The sequence below is a fragment of the Nanorana parkeri genome, unplaced genomic scaffold (genome assembly GCF_000935625.1).
Source record: "Nanorana parkeri isolate BGI_ZX_2015 unplaced genomic scaffold, ASM93562v1 scaffold1309, whole genome shotgun sequence".
In the NCBI taxonomy this organism is placed as follows: domain Eukaryota; kingdom Metazoa; phylum Chordata; class Amphibia; order Anura; family Dicroglossidae; genus Nanorana; species Nanorana parkeri.
This window is the reverse complement of record NW_017307577.1, coordinates 176885-200054: the sequence shown is the minus strand read 5'-3', so window position 1 is coordinate 200054 and position 23170 is coordinate 176885. Positions and strand designations below refer to the sequence as shown.

General features: G+C 42.8%; 1 protein-coding gene across 2 annotated transcripts in view; it reads left to right on the top strand.

The window, feature by feature from the left end:
* The window catches only part of ACAA1 (acetyl-CoA acyltransferase 1), a 57897-nt gene extending 45084 nt beyond the window's left edge, over positions 1–12813 (top strand). Inside the window, exons 9-12 of one of the 2 annotated variants that reach the window (XM_018569236.1) lie at positions 1865–2044; positions 2149–2204; positions 6976–7121; positions 12592–12808. In XM_018569236.1, the coding sequence (XP_018424738.1) occupies positions 1865–2044; positions 2149–2204; positions 6976–7121; positions 12592–12667 (458 nt within the window). In that variant the 3' untranslated portion in view covers positions 12668–12808. Of the gene's footprint in view, positions 1–1864; positions 2045–2148; positions 2205–6975; positions 7122–12591 lie in introns of both variants that reach the window. The other variant, XM_018569237.1, reaches the window with a different exon arrangement.
* Positions 12814–23170: the final 10357 nt, after the last annotated feature.

Genomic DNA, 23170 nt, shown 5'->3' with positions numbered 1-23170 from the left:
GAGAAGAAGATTGGTTACAAATATCTGGCTTAATTGAAAACATTCTGAAGCCCCTTGTTATCACAACTAAGAGCTTCATACAGGACACCACAGATTTTCTTAACAAACTGAGCCAAATCACTAACCTACCTGCTAATACTATACTTGTCACCATGGATGTGGAGTCTTTATATAGCAACATCCCGCATAAAGATGGTATTGAGGCCTGCACCAAATTCCTCTCCTCCCCATAATATCACACAAAATTATGATAGTGAAACCATCGCCAAACTCATTGAATTCATACTTCCAAACAACTACTTCAATTTCAATAACAATATATATTTACAAATAACCGGGACAGCTATGGGCACAAAAATGTCACCACAATATGCCAATCTCTTCATGGCTGACCTAGAACACAGATTCCTAGCCACTCACCCTCATAAACCATTCAAATATTATCGTTATATCGACAATATTGTCATAATATGGACAGAAGGAGAAGAAAGCCTTTTAAACTTCCATGCATCATTCAATTAATTCCATCCATCGATCAAACTCAAAATGAATTTCTCAGAACACAGTGTGTTTTCTGGATTGTGCCATAATTGTCAGCATTGGCTCACTCCCTTCTTCTGTGTACAGAAAACCCTCAGACCGGTACAGCTACCTCCATAATGCCAGCTTCCATCCAAGTCACACTAAACAGGGTGTCATCTACAGCCAAGCAATCTGATACCACCGCATTTGCTCTGACACTGAGGACAGAGACAATTAAATCTGCCCTAAGAACACCACGAGAAAGACTCCTACAGTACAAGGAGAAGAAAAACCCAACCAGGACCCCTCTTGTAGTTTACCTACAACCCCACTTTAGAGGTAATACGCAAAATCATTAAAGATCTACAGCCAGTACTCTCAGAAGACCCCATACTTCAAGAAATTTTCCCTCAGCCCCCAATACTGGCTTTCAAGCAACCACTGAACCTGAGAAGAAGATTGGTACGCAGTAAGTTGATCCCAGAAGAGGAACGGACACAGAATGGCGCAGTACAATGCAAAAAACCCGCTGCAAACTTTGCCAACATATATGTGACAAGAATACAGCGAGTCACAACAACAAAATGTACACCATTTAAGGGATCATACTCATGTACATCTGCTAACGTGGTGTACATGATACAGTGTTCAGCATGTGACAAAGGCTGTTACATTGGGGAAACTAGCCTTAAGCTGCAGCTCAGGATGAACCTACACAGGAGCTCGATCAAGAACCACAAAGAAAATGAATATTGCACTCCAGTAGGACATCACTTCTCCCAGAAAGATCACTCCATCCAAAACCTCAATATTAAAGCACTGAAAGTTTTAAAAACTCTCATGAAAGAAAAACATTCGAAATAAAAATGATTTTACATTTCAATTCCATAAAGGAGGGACTTAATGTGGTTTCTGGTTTTCTTACACACTACCAGAACTTTGTATGAATATACAGAACATAATATTCATGTATGTTGTATATCCCTGATCTGTGCAGGATTTATTGGTCATCCTATGTTTATTCTGTGTTCTAGTTATCAGGATACATTCTTTACTCCCAGGTCCAACATTTATGACACCCTACTCACCACCCCCTCCCTAACAACTTTCTCTTGCTTTAAGTGGTAAACGTTGTCATGTTGATTTAGTATTGCTTCTGACCTGAAGAAGAGAGGTTAACTCTCGAAAGCTTGTCTTTTATATATTTTGTTAGTCCAATAAGAAAGGTATCATCGCATACTACAATACTTCGTTTTGTTTTTGTTTTTTTATACATCATATATATATGTAGAAAACGATGTGTGAAGTAAATTTTTTATTTTTTTTCCTCTAATATTTACAGGAAATGCCAGTCAAGTTAGTGATGGAGCATCTGCAGTTTTGCTTGCTAAGCGATCAACAGCAATGCATCTGGGCCTCCCTATCATGGGAGTTCTAAGGTCCTTTGCAGTAGTGGGGGTTCCCCCTGATGTTATGGGAATAGGACCAGCCTATGCTATACCTGTGGCTTTAGAAAAAGCAGGTAGGTTTTAACTGGTTGGTTTTGTGTTAATTGCAGACTATTTAATGTTCTCTATATTAATATAAATGTTAAAACATTTTTTTAAAGCGTGTTTATGTCTACAGGTCTCACAATTGACGACATTGATGTGTATGAAATTAATGAAGCTTTTGCCAGTCAGGTGAGTTTCAATCCCTGATTAGCTCTTTCAGCAAATACTTTAGGTAAACATAGACAGTGCAACCTGCTCAGCTGTAAGCAGTGGTGTATTCTGGTGCCACTGCTCGTGGTATACTGAGGCGCTGAAGCGGATCCTGACAATTGTGCCGGGATCCGCCCAGCTGCGTGACTGACAGCTGGCTCTGCCTATCTAGAGGCAGAGCCAGCTGTACCCGCCCCCTCACCCGTCCGTTCCTCCAGTCAGAGCTGGCGGATCGGAGCGGGAATCCAGCACCTCCCCTGGCACGGCAGGGAGGTGAGCGAACGCCGGTATCTACGATCTACTGAGCCGACCTGTGACAGTCTCCATGTCACAGGCCGGCTAGAACTATGAGGTGAGTGAAAAGCACTCACCTCATAGTTCTCCTTTAATGAAATGTCACTTATGACTTTTCAATAAACTTCTAACTAAAAAGAAAGTGATGTGCCAGGATCGATGCATCAGTATTGTGTCTGGGAAAAGTTTGCAGTGGAGTTGCTGGTGTAAATGCAGCCTAAATGTAGGACTGTGGTGCAGACACAGACTGGGTGATCATTCTGTCCAGATATCGATTTGGACCTCGGCTCAGTGAAAATTTTGCTCACTTAACCTCCTTGAATTTTACTACCCCTGCTATATAGTCATATGCATGTTGCATAGTGCTGGCTTCTAGATTTGTCCATGCCTATTATAATCTTTTCTCAAGTGCCCTTATTTAATGGCAGACAGAATGGCACCATAAAGTGTATTTGTGGATTTGCAGTCAAATTTTTTTTTTTGTTTAAATCACTGTTTATGTGTTCCTGTTTACACAGCATACTTAAAAATAATTTTAAAGAAATATTTCTTACTTTTTCAGATGTCTGTGTGACAGGAGTTTGTAAGCTAGGGTGTCAGGCTCCAGATCTGAACCCAGGGTCTCTACTGTATCTGGCAGTGGCTCTACCTGCTGAGCTACCTGAAACTCTGGATAGCTCCTTGCATGATCCCCTGTGCAGTTTTTATTTAAACCTAGTTTTCTGCAGAACTCTGAACTCCTTGCTCCTCCCTTGAACTTCCTATTTAAGCCATGTCTCTGCACTTCCTGTTTGCCAGATTATTGTGCTTCTGCCAATATCTTGCTTCCTGTTTTTACTGCAAAACTACATCCTATACTGCTACTTGTATACCAACCAGTGGCTGCTGATTCACTGACTACGCTGATCGCCTTTTACTTTAACCCCTTCGTGACTGACGACGTACAGTGTACGTCGCCAGCATCGGGGCTGTTTAAACAGACTCTTGCCGCCGGGACTCTGTTTAAACTCGTAAAGCCGACTGTCGGCTTTACAACAGAAGCGATTCTGGCGAGTTACCTTTCGCCAGATCGCTTCTGTGTGCCGAAGAAGGGGCCGCCCCCTCCCCCGTGGGACACCCCCGCCGTGCTTCCCGGGACCGGCTTCCTTAATGTCCGCGGGGGGGCTGGGGAGGAGATTGACGAACTTCCGTTCATCTATCCCCTCCCCGTTCTATGGGACCGGGAGTGATGCAGATAGCCCAGGGACCGGAAGTGATGCAGTCAGTTCTGGGCTCCTGCAACCCAGCTATAAGCTATTGAAGTGCGATCTGCACTTCAATAGCTTATTTCTAGTGTAAAGGTGACACTGGGGGTCTTTTGGACCCCCAGCATCACCTTAAAGAGTACCTGTCACCACCATCTGCTATCACATGGGGGGGCTTGTAAGCACCCCTATGTGATAGCAGTCAAAGTAAAGTTAAAAAAAACACAGTTTTTTAAATTAAAATGTAATAATAAAACATTTTTTAAAGTCCCCCGCGAGCACGCGCGTCGCCACGTAAACACGCGTCGGGTGTGCCTACTTATGAAAACGACGAACGTGCTACACATGTTTTTTATCACCGCGCACGCCGGAGTGAGAGCAATAATTCTAGGGCCACTATTTTGGGTTATCTCTAAATTGATGGCCTGTGGGGGCTTTTAAAGCGTCTTCTATGGAATTTTTTGTGGTACTGCAGTTTTTCGCCGTTTCACGGACGCACGCAATTTGTAAACTGGGCATGTTGGGTATCGTTTTACTCATTGTAACCTCATCTTTTATATTTCATTAAAGAAATGGGTATTTTGTTGTGTTTTGGGGCATTTAATAAAATTTGTCCCAAAATTTTGGGGTTTAATAAGGAGTTGCGCTAATATTGCGCAACATAAAAATTTGCAACTACCACCATTTATTCTATAGGGTCTTAGCATTCAGAAAATATATAATGTTTGGGGGTTTTAAGTAATTTTTAGGCCTAAAATGTGGAATATAACATGGGTACAAAAAATGGGGGGGGAAAGGCCTCAGTCATGAAGGGGTTAAACCTGCTACCTTTGGCTACTGACTTTGGCTTGATACTGACAACTCTTCTGCCTGCTTCAATACTGTTACTGACTGTGAACCGAACCTGGCCTCTTTATAGCATGCCCTTGCCTGCTGTTTCAGCTACTGGACTCCAAACCTGATTCTAGATTGTGACACAGGGTTAATCATTTTAGAGTGACACTAAACCCATGAGTTAAATCTTAAAAAGGCATTCAAGTACCTTAAAAGGGAACTATGGGGTAAGTGTTTTTCCCCATAGTTCTCTTTTAGGGTCACGGGAGGACATATACTAACCTCCTCCAGGACCCAAAGCTCAGTAGATCTTCTTTGTCACAGGTCTGCTCTAACTATGAGGATGAGTGGAAATCACTCACCTCATAGTTCTCTAACTATTAACAAAAATCTATCTTATTTGTGTATCGCCTCGTTTGTAGATCCTCAAATAATTTCTGAATTGGTGCTGACACTGTCCTGCCTTCTGGAGGGTGGCTACTTTTGTTCCCCATGGTCCCTGTGTGTGTTGTAAAGTAGCCACCGCCCCAAGCTCACTACAATCTCACATGGACTGCAATCTCACATTTGATTTACTAATTTGTATGAAAGTTATAGTCCATCACCTGAGCGAGCTTTGAGCAATTAGCTACTTTACAACACACACGGGGACCATGGGGAACAAAATAGACGCCCTCCAGAAGGAAGGACAGTGTGAGCACCAATTCCGAGATGATTTGAAGATCTATAGCCAAGTGATGCACAAATAAGCTACATTTTTGTTAATAGTTAAGGTACTTGAATGAATTTGTAAGATTTAACTCTTTGAGTTTAGTGTCACTTTTACATCAACCTGTACAGCCCCCTTGCATTGCAGAGTCAAATTTAGTACAGAGAAAGACTTTTCTTTCAGAATAGAGCATGTAATATGGAAGCAGCTTTTTAAAAATATATTTTGTGCTATTTAAATAAGAACATATAACAAATATAAAATAGGTTTTATCCCAATTTGGCCGCTAAAGTACAAGTACACTTTAAACCTGCTAAGCCATTGTAACCTTTATCCACATATATGCTGTGTTATAGTAATATGGGACTCACCTGGTGCAAATGTAGATCATAGATACACTTTTAAAGGAGAACTATGAGGTGAGTGCTTTTCACTCACCTCATAGTTCTAGCCGACCTGTGACAATGAGACTGTCACAGGTCGGCTCAGTAGATCGGGAGGTGAGCAAACACATACCGGGTTCGCTCGCCTCTCGATCCTGTCACGGCTCTCTGCCATGACAGGGGGAGGGGCTGGATTCCCCTCTCCCCGCTCCGATCTGCCAGCGCTGACTGGCGGAACGGACGGGGGAGGGGGCGGGTACATCTAGATAGGTACACCTATCTAGAGGCAGAGCCAGCTGTCACTCACGCAGCTGGGCGGATCCTGTCATCTAAGTCGGGATCCGCTCCGGCTGCGGCGTCTCAGTATACCGCGAGCTGTAGCTCGCGGTATACTGAGCTTAGGGTAACGGGAGGACGCTAGTTTGTGTCCTCCCGTTACCCTAAGGAGAACTATGGGAAAAAACATTGACCCCCATTGTTCTCCTTTAAGGTAAGCAGTGCTTAAAAATCTTGCATTACTCCATTACTGGAATACTAATTAAACCCTGTCCAGCTCTGTCTTTACTCTCCCTTGGAATCGATCTTTTCCCAACCCTGGTTAGGAATATTATAATCCATGTCTTACTGGCAGCTAGGCTGAAACACTTTTGATTGTTAGACTTCATTTTCAATATGAGAGAATAATGTCCTTCAGAGATGGCTCTTTGATAATAAATGGGTCTTTTGGTCTAACACTTGCTTAACTTTATATACCTTGCAGTGTTGACCAAGGAACTGTCTACTCAATTTCATTACATGTGGCCACTATATACTTCGTACTTTTTATATTTCTATTTTGATGTTCTTTGAATGTTTGTTGCATTGTTATGTAATGTTGATTCCTTTTTTTTTATACTGTTTCTTTATTGCAATTTCTTTGTAAAGGAAAAAACTGTTAACATCTATTGTTTGAAAAAATCTTGCATTACTCTAACCTTATGTGTTAGGCTTTATTTAGTACCTACCAAGGAAAATTACTTTAAAGTGTCTCAGCCGCACACCAGGAGCACCCCAATTTATTCCTATTGGCTGCATTCCACAATAGAGTCCTGTCAACAGAGATGCATTGCATTGTGCCATATGACAGGGCTGTGCTTGTGCTGCTTCTCGATGTTTATGAAAGTGATGTAGGATTGCATAAGCCTGCTGTTTGTATTTGTTCATAGCATTCCATTATACAGAAAAAAACTGAAATGCAGTAAATTGTTCTTTCATTTCAAACATTGTGCTTTCTTTGGCATATGCAGGCAATATACTGCATGGAGAAGCTGGGCATTCCCTTCGAGAAAGTTAACCCCAATGGAGGAGCCATAGCCCTTGGGCATCCTTTGGGCTGTACTGGAGCTCGACAGACAGTCACTTTACTGAATGAGCTCAAGAGAAGGGGTAAACGGTAAGAAAATTTCTGTTGTGCGTTTATATCTACTGCTCAAAGCTCAGCTTTTGGCAAATATTGTAGAGTTGAATCACCCACTGTCTTTTTTGACACACATGACATGTCTTTGAAGACCAGATGTATGCACCTTAATGCTCATCTCTGACCCAGCTACTGCAACAATTATGAGCTGGCCATACAATGGTTGAATTTCAGGCGAGTTCTGCTGATTCGGCTAAAATTCGAGTTGTGTGTGGCCCTGTCGCCACCACTCTCTAAAAAATGTTGATTTTTACATTTCCGTTTTGTTAAAGGAGTCAGACCTAAAATTGTCAACTGATCAGTGACTGCAGACATCAGCTGTCAGAATACAATAGCCAGGCAGGGGAGCTTCCCCAAACCAGTCTGCTTGGTGTTAATGCGGAAATCAAGTGGGTTTTTTTCATACCTGGACCTTGCTGGAACCTGCCGGTAATGAGCTTGGTCAATGGATCCTGCGTTCCACGCCCTCCTTAGGAACTTTGTACAGCATATGTGGTTAACCACAGGGTCCTTTACAAGTCCAGTGCTGTGGTTCATCTGTGGAGCCCTGACCCTAAAGGACCCCTTTAGGGGGGTATGCCCTAGAGGCCAAAGATTAGATGGTGTGTTTTCTAGGACTGCTGCCACATCCATGGTATGACCAAAAGCTCCTCAAGTAAGCCACAGCCCTCCCTGGAGCCCAGGTGGTGGCCTCATTCTGCTAACGTGTTAAATCTGAGGCTCTAGCATGAGTTCAGAGTCACGTTATAAGGTGGTATACAGCTTTAAGGAATTGATATTGACGCCTTGAGGCTTCACTTGCAGCCTACAGGTTACAAAAAGTGACTGCACAGCTCTTACGTGAGTATTCTACTTCGCATGCGCCTGCTGCTACACTCTGGCTGTGTTCTCAGGGAGCTTCACCGCCACGACACTGCACAAGCCTACAGTTGCATCAGTAGGAAATTGCTGGCCTCGGTGGACATCAAGGAAGCATAATTACACATCCCCATTTTCCCTGCCCACCATTGTTACTTTTTTTTGCTGTGGTCACCCAGCATTTCCTATTTGTTGCTCTTTCCTTCAGTCTGTCAACATCTCCCAGCATGTTCACCAAGGTGCTAGCCCCTGTCTTTCCCATGTGCTCACAGGGTATCCCGATAGTGGGTTACTTGGACAACTTGCATCTCAGATAGTAGTCAGCCTCAGCCCTGTGTTCCAATATTCATAGGACCATACAGACCCTACAGAGCTTCGGATCGATCCTGATTCCCCAAACATCAGTGCTGGAATGCTCCTGTTGCTTGGAGTACCTAGGGCTGATCTTGGACACGACCCTGCCCGGGGTCTTCCTAAGGCTGGCCATACACATTCATTTTTTTTGTTCAACCTGCAGGCTGAATGAAAAAAATTGACGCGGTTCCTCCATCAACACAAACAGCGCGTCGATCGAGGAATCACCGCTGTTTGCTTTGTATTCTGAAAGGTGCCGCCGACATCTGTCAGAATAGCCTATTAGGGCGGGCAGCTCATTGGCTGCTGCCGGCTCTAATCATACGAAGATTTTCCAGCCAGCTCCTTTGATCAGCACATCGAGGAATGCTGGATGAAAGGGAGCAGATAACCCAACACATTTTGCGAAATTCGTCCGGTACATTAAAAACCGGACGAAATTCGGCCAGTGTATGGGCACCTTAACACAGGAGAAGTTGCTGTCTCCGTCCCCCGCCCCCTTGTTCCAACCGTACATTCCAGGAAGTGTCTGACCATTAACTTTTGCTTGAAAGTTATAATAGCCTCCTACGAGGCAGTTCCTGCTGAGTTTCACTGCAGATCAACCGTACATTCCAGGAAGTGTCTGACCATTAACTTTTGCTTGAAAGTTATGGGCCTAATAGCCTCCTACAAGGCAGTTCCTGCTGAGTTTCACTGCAGGCCGTTGCAGCTCAACATCCTAGCTGCATGGAAAAAGTTTGATCCCTCCCCATCTGCTTGCCCAGCAAGACAAAGCTTTCCCTGGCATGATGGATATCCAGTCCAGTGCTGGAGTCGGGGAAGTCCTTCCTTCTAAAGACTTGGAAAGTGCTTACGATGCATGGTAGCTTGTCCAGCTGGGGCAGAGTCCTGGAGAGCCTCTTGGTCCAAGAGACCTGGAATCGCGACTCCCGATAAACATCCTGGAGATCAGAGAGATTTTGTTGTCCCTTAATACTGGATCCCCCAATTGCAGGGTCATCCAACCAGGATTCAGTCAGACATTGCCATGGCCATTCTTAGTCAATAAATCTGCGTTCCTGCTTCAACCCTATCCACTAAAAATAAAAACCCAATAAACAGCAAGTGTAGTAGTGCTTCAATCAACGCATATATCAAAAAACCCCTATCACACTGCACTTATATAAAATCATCAATTATAAATAAAACATACAAGGTAAAGTGCATAAACAGAAAAGTGTACAATTGATTTCCAGACTTTACTATAATAAAAAAAATGTTAATTTAATTCACCAAACTTCCATGCTAAAGTGCATCCCGATAGTGCATACAGGTGAAACTCGAATAATTAGAATATCGTGCAAAGTTAATTTATTTCACTAATGCAACTTAAAAGGTGAAACTAATATATGAGATAGACTCATTACATGCAAAGCAAGATAGTTCAAGCCGTGATTTGTCATAATTGTGATGATTATGGCTTACAGCTCATGAAAACCCCAAGAACCCCAAATCCACAACCTCAAAAAAGTAGATTATTACATGCAATCAATAAAACAAGGATTGTACATAGAACAATATCGGACCTCTGAAAAGTACAAGCATGCATATGTACTCAATACTTGGTTTGGGCCCCTTTTGCAGCACTTACTGCAATTACTTTTGCACGATATTCTAATTATTCGAGTTTCACCTGTATATAAATAGTATAGGTGTGCTTTACATAGCTTCGAAAACACACATAGTGCTCCTTGTGTGAAAAGATCCAAATCTACTTGAAAAACTCTCTGCTCTTATGTGTACTGCCTTCACTCACCAGACTTGGATGGACCAGAAATAATAAGATGTCTCCAATATCAATTGTTGCTCACAGATATCTCCTCTCCTCCCATAGCCATTAGTACTCAGAGAAAGAAATGAAATATCGCAGTATAGTATAAAATCCTTAGATAAACTTTATTTAAAAACTTAGAATCATGTGCTAGGTCTCAGATATTTAAAACACAGCATTCAGTCCGCCAGGTTCCCGTCCTTTCTCCTGTCCCTTTGCTTCCCCTCTGGATAAGGCAGCATTAGATAACAACATGATGACCACGTGTACATGCCCACTCGACTCAGAGGTTGTGCTGAGGCCTGGTGTAACCTCCTGATCTGCTTCACAGAATCAAAATGGAGGGCGTTCTGATGATTCTTATTACACCAAACTGGCCCACTCAGATGTGATACCCAGCCCTCATCAGACTAGTGAAGGACTCTCCGCAGGCTCTCATAGATCACCCTTGCCTGCTATCCCAAGGACCAGTTTACCACCCTGCTTCACAATTGCTGGCTTTAGCGCCATGACTGTTGAAGCCCAGGGCTTGGAATATAATGACCTATCTGATTCTGTTATTCCTTTGTTTTTAAAAGCTAGGAAATGCTCCTCTCGCAAGGTATACCAGTGCACCTGGAATGTGTACTTCATATGGTGCAAGGCAGCAATTTCCATCCTAGGAGTTGCTCCTTGGGGCGGATCCTGGCAATTTTCCTGTCTGTTCTGGATCAGCATTTGGCTCGAGTACCATTTGAAAGTCCGATCTCATATCTCCGGATTCTTTTTCAAAGACAGCTTGCTACTCTTTCTGTGGTAAAAGCCCTTTGTACAGGGTGTCGCTCACAATATTCACACTGTAAAGCCACCTGTGACTCTGTGAGACCTCAACCTGGTTTGTAATTTCTTTAAAAAAAAACCTTTTGAACCCATCATAGAGAATCCTGTCTCCTCTCACTTACAAGATAGCTTTCCTTGTTGCCATCATCTCTGCAACGTGAGTTTGTGAGTTAGTGGCCTTTTCTTGTAAGGCACACTTTCTGGTGCTACAAGGGGACAAGGTTGTTTTGAGGCCTAAGGTCTCTTTCTCTCTAGCCTATAGACTTAAGTAGAAGGTTCCACTTCTTCGTAATGTTGGTTACCCCTTTAACTATTTTTCATGTCTGACCTTAAGGGAATCTGTGAGGATAGAAATATGGGTGCTGCCATTGCCAACTGTAACCACTTGTGGACCAGGGAAGTACTGGTTATGCCCTGTTCTTTCTTCAGGCTGAACTTCAGGCAGATTAAAAGGACAAATTAATGCAGCATAGTATCTAATAATACATAATGTATATATATTTTTTTAAGTGCAAGTACCTGAATTTGACTTGGTATCAGCCTCTCGCAAGTCGTTGTACACCAGTCAGTTGTTCTTTGTTTATGTATTCCTCATTCCTGCTTCTTCCTCTACTTCCCGAGTCATAGACATAGCCCTTTCATGATTAAAAAAAACACTCAGGTTCCCGGTTGTCAATTGTGAGCTGTCAGCCTACGATAAAACCAAAGTGTTGGCTTCTAGCTCTTAAAGGGGAGGACATTTACAGTATATTTGCATCACCAGGACAGGATATTGTACAGGGTTACAACTATATACAGATTTTGAGCTGGAAGCGGTTGAATATTTTTTTTCTCCATTTTAGTTTTGCTTTTGAGAGGTTTTTCTATTGTAGGTACAAAACAAAATTTTGTTTAATTTTAGACTATGAAAAAATAAATTTGAGGGTTGTGCAGAAGGGATTAAAAAAAATGTCTAACTACAAGAGGCATGTGTATTCTCACTTGAATTTTGGTGTCCTTTCTGTATTTCTATATACAATGTAGAGTTAGTTGCAGTCAATATTTATTGACCTCTGTAGTGTCACATCATATAGCGCACACTACAGAGGTCAATAAATATTGACTGCAACTAGGCTTGAGTGCGAATGACTCTCTCTCTACATTGTACATTGATTTGCGGAGGCATCTGCTGTCACTTTGGCATCCACCCGACTCTTAAGGGTATTGTCCAGTCAGGAGTGCGATGGGTCCCATTTGAACTTTCTGTACTTCTTTCAGGTCTGTGTACAACTGTAAAGCTTTGCCTTTGTTCAAGAGCACGCTGTAAGAAAGACCGGTCACTGCTGCTCTCTCTGCTTGTGCAGGGAGACTGGTCTTGTATATAGTTTTTGGCAGGCAGCCTGTAGTGGGTGGACCTGCAGGGTTCCTCCCACAGCTCTGCTCTCTACTTTTACAAGACAATATCTGGGTTTGTAATTTGATGCGCACAAAGTGGATTTATATCCTTTGTGGCTATTGGATTCATATATGAAATATGCATGGACTAATTTAGTTGTGTTTTTGCAAGTTCTTTTATCAGAATGACATTAAAAATAGCACACAACATGTTTCTTTTTTTTGCAGAGGCCTGGGTGTTGTGTCAATGTGTATAGGTACTGGAATGGGAGCAGCGGCTGTGTTTGAATATCCTGGAATTTAAATAAAATTTACCATCTGACTCTAAGCTGCCTACGCCGGAGAGACAAAACAATGGTTGGATTATTTTCTGTATAAATTATTTCTCTTAAATTGTCTTCTGCCAATGTCATTGTTAAAAATAACAAACTAATTCTAATAATTGCAGTTGAATGGTCAGCTAGCCACCATGGACACCATCTGCTTGCAGTTGGTATGTTCTCCCTGTGAATACATTGGTTTTCTTCAGGTTTTCCATATTCTTTCACAACCCAGATATGTAATGTTATTTTACATGGCAACCAACCAACATTGGCCCAAATAGTGTACATGTGTCTATGGTAGAAAGTATTTGATTGTAAGCTACTTTGGGGAAACATGTGTACTGAAAACTCCACTGAAAAAGTTTGGCTAAATGTGTGTTAGTAGAATGTTTTCATGTATTGGTCCATCAGGCAATGCAGCTTGTATTTTTACAGTACTAAACTCTGCTGAAATGCATGTTGATCACAAGCCAGTGTTACTAATGCTTAATTTGTCCAAGGTTCCTTGATGTCTTGCTTTGATGCCATGCGTTCTTCAGGATTAAGTAAATTATGAAATATATAATCAAGTATTGTGGAACCCTTAACATATTGAACACTGGATTTCAGACATCGATTTGTTAAATTCTTCATGTTAATAATTATGGATAAAAGTAACTTGTAATGCTTTACATATTGAAAAATGACCATTAACTCTGATCAATGTGTGTTTTATTACATTTTTAAATGTATGAGTAACAACAGGCTTTTTGGTTCATTTCATATTGACAGAAAAATAATTCTTCTAAAGACCTGGGACTTTTTTTTATATATATGTAAATGTTTGTTGTATAATAAAATTTTGAATTTCTTAATGTGAAGGCATTTTTAAGTCACGTGTAAAGGATTTCTAAATTAAGTATGAGAAATGACTTGCAGCACTAAACATATTTCTGCTTTATAATTAATGAAAATTAAATTTTTCTAATTAACGCTTTATTGATAATAAACATGTTTACAATAAAGAATAAGAAAATCCATATGACATGTTTGGTCTTTGGTTGTGTGTATTTTTTTTTTCCTTCAGAAATATGGCTTAACCAGCAGAAGAAATCAGACATTTTATGTCCCATAGTCTTAGAATATGTACAGTAGAATAATAAGGAAACAAATTTCTTTATCAAAAAACCTATTTTAGTTTTTTTTTTTCTACTCTTTAGTTTAACATTTACTAGAATCTTATTGTGAAGTATATTTGTATAAACGATGTGGTACATGCTGTATACAGTGGCATCCAATCTGTAGGCTAGTCATAGGTGAGCTGTCTCTCCAGGAATGGTGGACAGGAAGGCATATGTCTAATCTCTGTAGTGCCAGGTCCTGCCACCATTTATTGTGCGACTTGACTGATAAAGCAAAGTGGCGCAGGTTTAGCTTTCAGAAGTACATGTATTGCATATTAGGGTATCATTTTACAAGAGCTAATAAATGGTGGATTACTTAAGGGGAGGTTGTGGCTGCCGTTGACAAACATAGAAACTGCATTCTCATACTACAGTACGGTAGAGTGGCATGTGAGACACATCAATCTTTATGCAGCATTTGATTTTGGTTTTTAGCTATCTCTCCACAAGTGATCATTACATGTCTGTTGGATCACTATTGCCACACACAATTTAGTAAGCACAAAGTCAAAATATTGCAACCTAACATGTAATATAATAAACATTATTAGTTATGTGTTATAAACTCCTGACCTCTGCACTCTGTGCAGTATACACTCCTGACACCTGCACTCTTTGCCTTAACCTACTCCTGACCCCTGCACTCTGTGCATTATGTATTCCTGACCCCTACACTCTGTGCTATGTATGTATTTTGCCTGAACCAAGTGCATTACATTCTGCTGACCCCTAAACCCTGTTCTTTACACATTCCTGACCCCTGCACCCCGTGCATTACACACCCCTGAAACCTACACTCTGTGTTACACATTCCTCACCCCTGCACTTTGGGTATTACACAGTCCCGATTCCTGCAAAATGGAATCAACATTTGCATTTTTAACATTTGGGTTAAATTGGGTATTACACCTGTTTGATGAATACTCACATGCAACACAGTTACTTTTGGCAGATATCAGCCTTCTTTTTTTTTTTATAAATTGTTTTTATTAGGTTTCATATAAAACAGACAGTACAAAACAGACAATTATCACCTGAGTTCCAACACTCAGGGGCACATCATACATATGTTAACAACACCTTATAACATACCCTCTCCGAGGTATGTTCACATGGAGAGCGTGGGGTCATACGGGGGCCCCACATCCCCTATACACCAGGGATGACAAGGCCTCATAGGAGCCCAGACTCGCCGCCTCCAAGACCACCGCAGAGTCACTGTCCTCTCCCACCAGCCACCTGTGCACAACCACCATTTGTCCTGCCAGATAGTATTTCCTCATATCAGGTAGTGCTAGTCCCCCTCCTGTCCAGGGCACCTGCAGGATAGCCATCCGAAGTCTCGGTACCTGCGAGCCCCACATGAAGTCCCAGAACATGCCAGTCACCCCTCGGAAAAAACTCGCAGGCACCCAGACCGGGGAGTTGCGTAGGAAATGCAGCAAAACTGGGAGAACCTTCATTTTAAGCAGATTAACATTCCCTATCATGGAAATTGGCAAATGCTTCCATGCCAGCAGCCTCCCCTTAACCTGTGCAAGGGACGGGGCCCTAGCCGAGATCTTAATTCCAAGGTACGTGATCTGTGAGACCCACTGTAGAGAGATTGATCCATCAGCCGAGCTTACGGTGCCCTGATCTAGAGGCAGGATATGGGACTTGGCCCAGTTCACTTTCAAGCCAGAAAACACAGAGAACTGATCAAGAATCTTCAGCGCCTCCCTAAGTGATGGTCCTGCATCTGCCAAAAACAAAATTAAGTCATCCGCATATAAAGTTAGCCGCTCTTCAATAGTTCCCACCCTGAGTCCCTCCAGCTTCGTGGAGGTGCGCAAGGGATCCATCATTATTACAAACAGCCCCGGCGACGGGGGGCGCCCCTGCCGGGTACCCCTCCTCACCGGAAAGCTACCCGACAAGGCAGAACCTATCTTCAGAGCGGCTATAGGTTCTCTATACAGAACAGCTAGATATCAGCCTTCTTAAAGTATATCTAAAGCCAAAACATATTTTTTTGGATTCAGGAAGGGAGGGTTTTCTTTAAAAGGAAGACCTTGATAAAACAGGGGGACTAGTGGAGGCTTGGCAGATGAGGTTGAACCTTGAAAAGGAAAAGTTAGTACCCAAATGCATAACAACTTGCAGGCAATATATTTATTAGGAGGGGTTACGCTGAGAAAATCAGTGATAGAAAAAGACTCAGCAATAGCATTCAATGCCAGGCAGCCACTAACGAAGTAAGCAAAGTACAGTGGGGAAAATAATTATTGGATTCCCTGCAGATTTTGTAAGTGTGCCCACTTATAAAGAAATGAAAGGTCTATAATTTTTATCATAGGTGTATTTTAACTGATAAAGACAGAATATCAACCAAAAATCCAGAAAAACATGATATAAATTAAGTTGCAGTTCAGTGAGTAAAATAAGTATTTGATCCCCAAGCAAAACATGACTCAGTAGTTGGTGGAGAAACCCTTGTTGGCAAGCACAGAGGTAAGACGTTTCTTGTAGTTGGTTACCAGGTTTGCACACATCTCAGGAGGGATTTTGGTCCACTCTTCTTTACAGGTCTTCTCTAATTCCTTAAGGTTTCTTGGCTGTCACTTGGCAACTCGAAGTATCAGCTCCCTCCATAAATTTTTCTATAGGATTAAGATCTGGAGACTGGCTAGGCCACTCCATGTCCTTAATGTGACATTCCTCACTGTACTCTCTTGCATTAGAAAGGGTATGTATCCATGGGACAAATCGATACTTGTACCCCTTTACAAAACATTGGTTCAACCTCACTGAGTATTCAGTTCAGTTTTGGGAATCAAGGGGAGTCCTAGAATTGTAAAGGGCCCAGCGAATGGCAACAAAGTTAATAAGAGGGCTAGAGGGCCTCGGCTCCGAAGAACGATTAAGTAATCTAAACGTATTATTTAACAGAGGGGGCGCTTAATTAATCAATGGCGACTGCAAGGGAGGTAACAACCTTCCCCAGCGAGTGGTGACAGCTGGAATTGACAAATTCCAAAAAACTTCTAAATGTCTTCCTTGATTAGCACAACATGCAGGGATATGCCTATTATTAGAATATACCTAGAATAGTTACCTTAAGTGAAAATTTTGCTATAGCAGAAATGACTGTAAAGCTGGCCGTACACCTTACAATTATATCGTTCAATTTTTTTTTTTTTTGTTGTCCCGACATCGCACCCGTGTTCAATTTTTACTCAAATAGCCCATCATGCACAGACCAATGTAGATTTCGATAATTGTTCGTCGGCAATACTAACTGGTTGAATTGTGTCGACTGTACAAAAACGCCACTAATCCATCAATTTTCGTCCGTTTTGACAAAAGTTTTCTAGTCTGCCCGTTCAACCAAATTCACAAACAATAATTGTAAGGTGTATGGGCACCTTAAAGTGACATTAAACCCTCAGATTTTTTAACATAAAACAATACTGTAATGTGTGCCTTACTGTAATCCATGGTTGTTTCCCTTCTCTTTGCTGCTCTTCCTTTTAAATCCTCATGTCTTCTCATGCTTGGGAAGAACTTCCCTTTTCAGCTCAGGGCCTCTTCCTGTAGTGCTGGCTCAGGTTTCAAGCCTATACAAACGTATACACAGACACCGTGTATCCATTCCTGAGACAAGGCAGTCTGCTGCAAAACAGAAGTTCTGCAGCGCATGAGAACAGATACAGATTTAAAAGGAAGAGCAGCAAAGAGAAGGGAAACAACCATGGATTACAGTAAGGCGCACATTACAGTATTGTTTTATGTTAAAAAATCTGAGGGTTTAATGTCACTTTAACTATCCATAGCAATAGCCTGCGATACACTGAGCTTTGGGTCACGGGAGGAGGTTAGTATATGTCTTCCCTTGACCCCAAAGAGAAGTATGGGGAAAAACACTTACCCATAGTTCCCTTTTAAAGAGATACTGCACACACTTGCAGTGTGCCTGGTCCCCGATTGAGTACTGTGCTTCCTCCAGCCAATCCCTATGTTACCGCTTTGTCCTGTAAAAACATAGGGGTCAGTTGGAGTAACTACAGAGCAGAGAGGAGGACCAAGCATCCAAAGAACATGGATGTGGAAATTCTTCAGGCAGTGGTATCTCACATTTTACATGCAGCTTCTTCTTTTACTTTTAGTTCTTTACTTTTGTTAAGTGGTGACAGGGCCTTTTCAAAACAAAAGGGATAGAAAATTACTGAGAGATTACTGAAGTATTTTTATGCTTCGGGAGCTGAAGAAAAGGTATTGATAATATTTAAGTCAATAAATGTATGCCTAAAATATGAACAATTGTTTATTTTCAGCTATATATTGTTTCAGTTCAAGTCCCTCGCCCCCACATACATGCACATATAAATGAAGACACGTTTCGGGTGTGCCTATGTGTGAAAATGACGATTGTCTGTTAATACTAAATTGATGAGCATTAAAAGCTTTTAACCCTTTTGCTGCCACTGACGTAAGACTTCCGTCTTTGGCTTTTACTGTTCTGCTAAAAGCCCACGGTCACTTTAGCAACCATGAACACAAACAGAACAGTTCCCCTGATGGTCCCATGTAAAATAATAGCTGTCATCAGTGGGTGACAAGCCGCTGATGACAACTATTAACAAAAAATCCAGATCCAGTGCTCAGCTGATCACTCCAATGTGTGTTAACAACTAGGGACACATAGTACTATGCTTTACATCACTTTCTGTTCATTCATGAATTTCTAAATGGGTAGTAGAACTCACTATAGAAGCTTCTACCCATTCACAAACTCAATGATCGTAACTATTTTACTATCTCCAGTTTCTGAATGAATGGGAAGCCTCTGTGCTGAGTGCTTTCCATTCATTTAGAACAGACGCTGCAGAAAAAGAGATTGAGGACTCTGTGTCCTCAATTTCTTTTTCAAAAAGAAAATGTCAGGGGTCTGTTTAGACCCCTGATATTTCCCCCGAAGCCCCACAACCAGAGGCGGCTCTAGTCTTTGTGAGGCCTTAGGCGGAACTCAAAATGTGAGGCCCCCACTTACACCCATAATCAGGGCTTGAAAAATCCAGAGGATGGTGGAGGCCGACGATTAGCTTTAGTCCTGGTTCACACCTAGGCGTATTGCATATGCGCGTCTTTCGCGCGTTTTTTTACCGCGACACATGCGCGTTTCCGAGGGCTGCTTGGCTGTATCCCAATGGAAACGCGCTACAAAACGGCCCAAAGTAGTACATGTACCTTTTCAGGCGTGGGCCGTTTTGTAGCGCGTTAGGGACGGGCGGAAATACGCCAAGGTGGGAACGAGACCATTGACTACAATGGGATTTATATTTTTGAGCGTTTTGTAGAGCGTTCGTCGAGCGTAGAACGCGCTACAAAACGTTCAGGTGTGAACGAGGCCTTACATTCAAGCGATCGGGCGTCTCTAGAGCGTTGTATAGGAGCAGGCGTCACTGCTTTGGCGGTCCCGAGATCCGCTGTGCTCGATGCGGCCGGGACCGGCACGGCTGCTCTGTGACAGGAGATCGGTACACAATCTTCCTCTGATCTCTCCAGTCCCCGAATGCAGGAAGTGATGTATATTACATCACTTCCTGCATTCAGTGTCACTCTCCAGTTACAGGAGCTGATGAAGCAGATCTCTGGGGGTCCTTAGGTGACATTAGGGGTTTTGGAGAACCCTGATGTCTACATAAAGAGGGCCTGTCATGTAAATTGGCTATCACATAGGGGGCTTCTTATGCCCCTATGTGAAAGCAATAAAGTTGTGTTAAAAAAAAGTAATATAAAAAAAATAGAGGCATACATTTTTTTTAAAAGACACACAATTTTTTTAAGCCCCCAGCAGATATGCTTCGGGTGTGCCTACGTGCAAATACAACATAGCCATTTCTGTCTCATATCTAAATTCTACATAAAACTATACACAATACCCTGACCCTATGGAAGTAACTCAGAGTGCAGGGGTAAGATATAAGCAACGCACAGAGTGCAGGAGTAAGATATAAGCAACGCACAGAGTGCAGGGGTAAGATGTAAGTAACGCGCAGAGGGCAAAAGTAAGGAACGCGCAGAGGTCAGAAGTAAGGAACGCGCAGAGGGCAGAAGTAAGGAACGCGCAGAGGGAAGGAACGCGCAGAGTGCAGAAGTAAGGAACGCGCAGAGTGCAGAAGTAGGGAACGCGCAGAGGGCAGAAGTAAGGAACGCGCAGAGGGCAGAAGTAAGGAACGCGCAGAGTGCAGTGCATTGTTAGATGTGTGAAGTGCTTGATTTTTTTTTTCTTTTTAAAATAACATTAATTTAACTCTGTGGCAGCGCATGGCAAAGCGTTATGACGCATTGCTGTGCGTTCTGATACACTGTATTGCGATTAAATGTATGCCTGGATCATTTTATCACAACACACACACCAGCACGGTGCACAAAGATTTTTAACATAAGGCGCGTATTTACAATTTTGCATTACTTCATTTTTTTACCGTTTTGCAAAAAGTAGCAATTTAAAATGTACAAATATTTGTTATGTATTAACTCAATACAGTTTTATTTTTTAGATGTGGTTGGAAAAACTGAAAATTGTATACTTACCTGTCGGTAATTTTGCTTTCCTGACGCCAATACATGGCAGCATACGAATGGGTATGAATATTCCTTTCCTGACGCCAATACATGGCAGCATACGAATGGGTTTAGCTCCGCCCCTCATCCAATCACAGGACCAGTTATACTATAAATTAAAGCACGCCTCTCAAGGCCTCCATTCTCTTAACAAGCACTCAATGCGAAAGCCATGGGAGGGTCCCGTATGCTGCCATGTATTGGCGTCAGGAAAGGAAAATTACTGAAAGGTAAGTATACAATTTTCAATTTTCCTGATACCAACATGGCAGCATACGAATGGGACATAGCAAGCAAAAACAAGAGAGGGCAAAAGTTGAGATATTTATCTAATTTACACAATTGTTAAACACATTCAGAAACAAACTTCTCCATGGACAAGATTTCTGGATTGACCCTGTAATGGGACAGGAACATATACCAGGTTACTGCCTTCCAGTATAACTCTGGAGATACACCACTAAATCTGTCCATAAGGATGAAATCGTTCAGTAGAGTGAACCCAGAGATTGATCTGTGGCTCCATCTGCCTGACCAGCCACAATGCATGTGACCTAGTGGATGCAGAGAGTCCCATTCTGATACCGCCAGAAAGATGAACAGATCGACCTGAAAGGTGACCTCAATGTACTTCCTCAGCATAGCAGCCACATTTCAGGCATGAGCTGAAACAAAACTTTATTCTTGAACATTGACAACATCGATGTTCTATTTACTAAAACTATTTTACATGTTAATGTCCATCTGAGTAAGTGTGATCTAGATGAAGTCGAGAAGGAAGAACATATCCAGCACTATTTGTAAATCCTGAAGGAAAATTAAGAGACTTTCCTGAAGAGTAAATTCGTGCGCAAGCCCTTAAGAGCTGGCTTATCAATAAATGAGCTGCCCATTTTGACTCAGAGGATGCGGATAGAGGTTACTGACACCCAAGTACGTAATGCAGGGCAGCCATCGGGGGTACGGCCGATACTCATGTAAGGGGCCCGGGCAGCCTGGGGGGCCCGCCCGGGTCCCTTACATGACTATCGGCCGACGTTGAAGGGGGAGGAGGCGGAGGACTGGCCCTAGCAGCGCAGGCTTCGAGACAAGCTGGGGCCCCATCAGCGATGCTGCTCTTCTGATGTCGTACTGTCCGGAAGTGGCATCACGTTAGTGACGTGACTTCATTGGTTCGACCTCATCTGGAGTACGCGGTCCAGTTCTGGTCACCAGTACTAAGAAAAGATGTCCTTGAGTTGGAAAAAGTCCAGCGAAGGGCAACCAAACTAATTAGGGGTATGGAGGACCAGAGCTACGAGACGAGGCTACTAAATTTAAACATGTTCACATTAGAGGTGAGGAGATTAAGGGGGATATGATTTCCATGTACAAAATGACGTCATCGCGCACGCGCGGCAGTATTCTGATACCTGCCGGCGGCCATCTTGGTGATGGACGCCGGCAGAGAGAGGAGGGGACAGTTCCCTCCTGATACTGTCGGGCGTTCGACTTTTTAAGAGGGGGGTGACACCAAAATGACTGAAAGTCATTTTGTTGTCACCCCTCCAATGGTGGCACCCGGGTGCGGCCGCACCCCCCGCACACCCCTTGTGACGCCACCGGGTAGTGGGAATGATTGTGGTGATCCATTCCTGCTGCAGGAAGTGCGCAACATGCTGCTCCTCTGTAGTCAAATCCCATGCATCTCATAGCTCTGTAATGCTCATCCTGCTGCTTCAGCATGCTGCCGTGTTATTGGCCTCTGTACAATGATCAGTTGTGGATTTTCCTGGAGCCAAAATATTATTGTTGTTTTTTTATATGTAGGAGAACATACACCTGCTGTGCATGAATTGTAGGGATCTGTAGTTTTACAGCAGGCAGAGCAACAGAATGCTCTTCTTTAAAATACTAATAAACACCGACCAATAACATGGCTGGAGCAGCAGGATGTGCTGCTGCTCCAACACTGTGTACAACAGTGTACACAGTGTACAACACTGTGCGTAGGGTACAGCACTAGTCCTGTGTGTTCATCGCATGGGAGTGTGTGGTGTAACGCAGAGGTCAGAGGTGTAATGCAGAGTACAGAAATCAGCAGTGTGATGCACAGTACAGAGGTCAGCAGTGTGACATACTGTACAGAGGTTAGCAGTGTGAGGCACAATACAGAGGTCAGCAGTGTAACACACAGTGCAGAGGTCAGCAGTGTGATGCATAGTGCAGATGTCAGCAGTGTAATGTAGACGTTGGCGGTCAGTGCAAAGGTCAGTGGTGTAACACATAGTACAGAGGTCAGCAGTGTGATGCACAGTACAGAGATCAGCAATTTAATGCACAGTGCAGAGGTCAGCAGTGCAATGCACAGTGCAGACGTCAGCGGCGTAACGTAGACATTGGAGGTCAGTATGTAACGCACAGTGCAGAGGTAAGCGTTGTGACGCACAGTACAGAGCTCAGCTCTGTGATGCACAGTACAGAGCTCAGCACTGGGACGCACAGTACATAGGTCAGCAGTGTAATGCACAGTACAGAGGTCAGGGTGTCATGCACAGTACAGAGATCAGTAATAACGCACAGTACAGAGGTCAGGGTGTGACGCACAGTACAGAGGTTAGGGTGTGACACAGAGTACAGAAATCAGAGTGTTACGCACAGTACAGAGGTCAGGGTGTGACGCACAGTGCAGAGGTCAGGGTGTGACGCACAGTGCAGAGGTCCGGGTGTCCT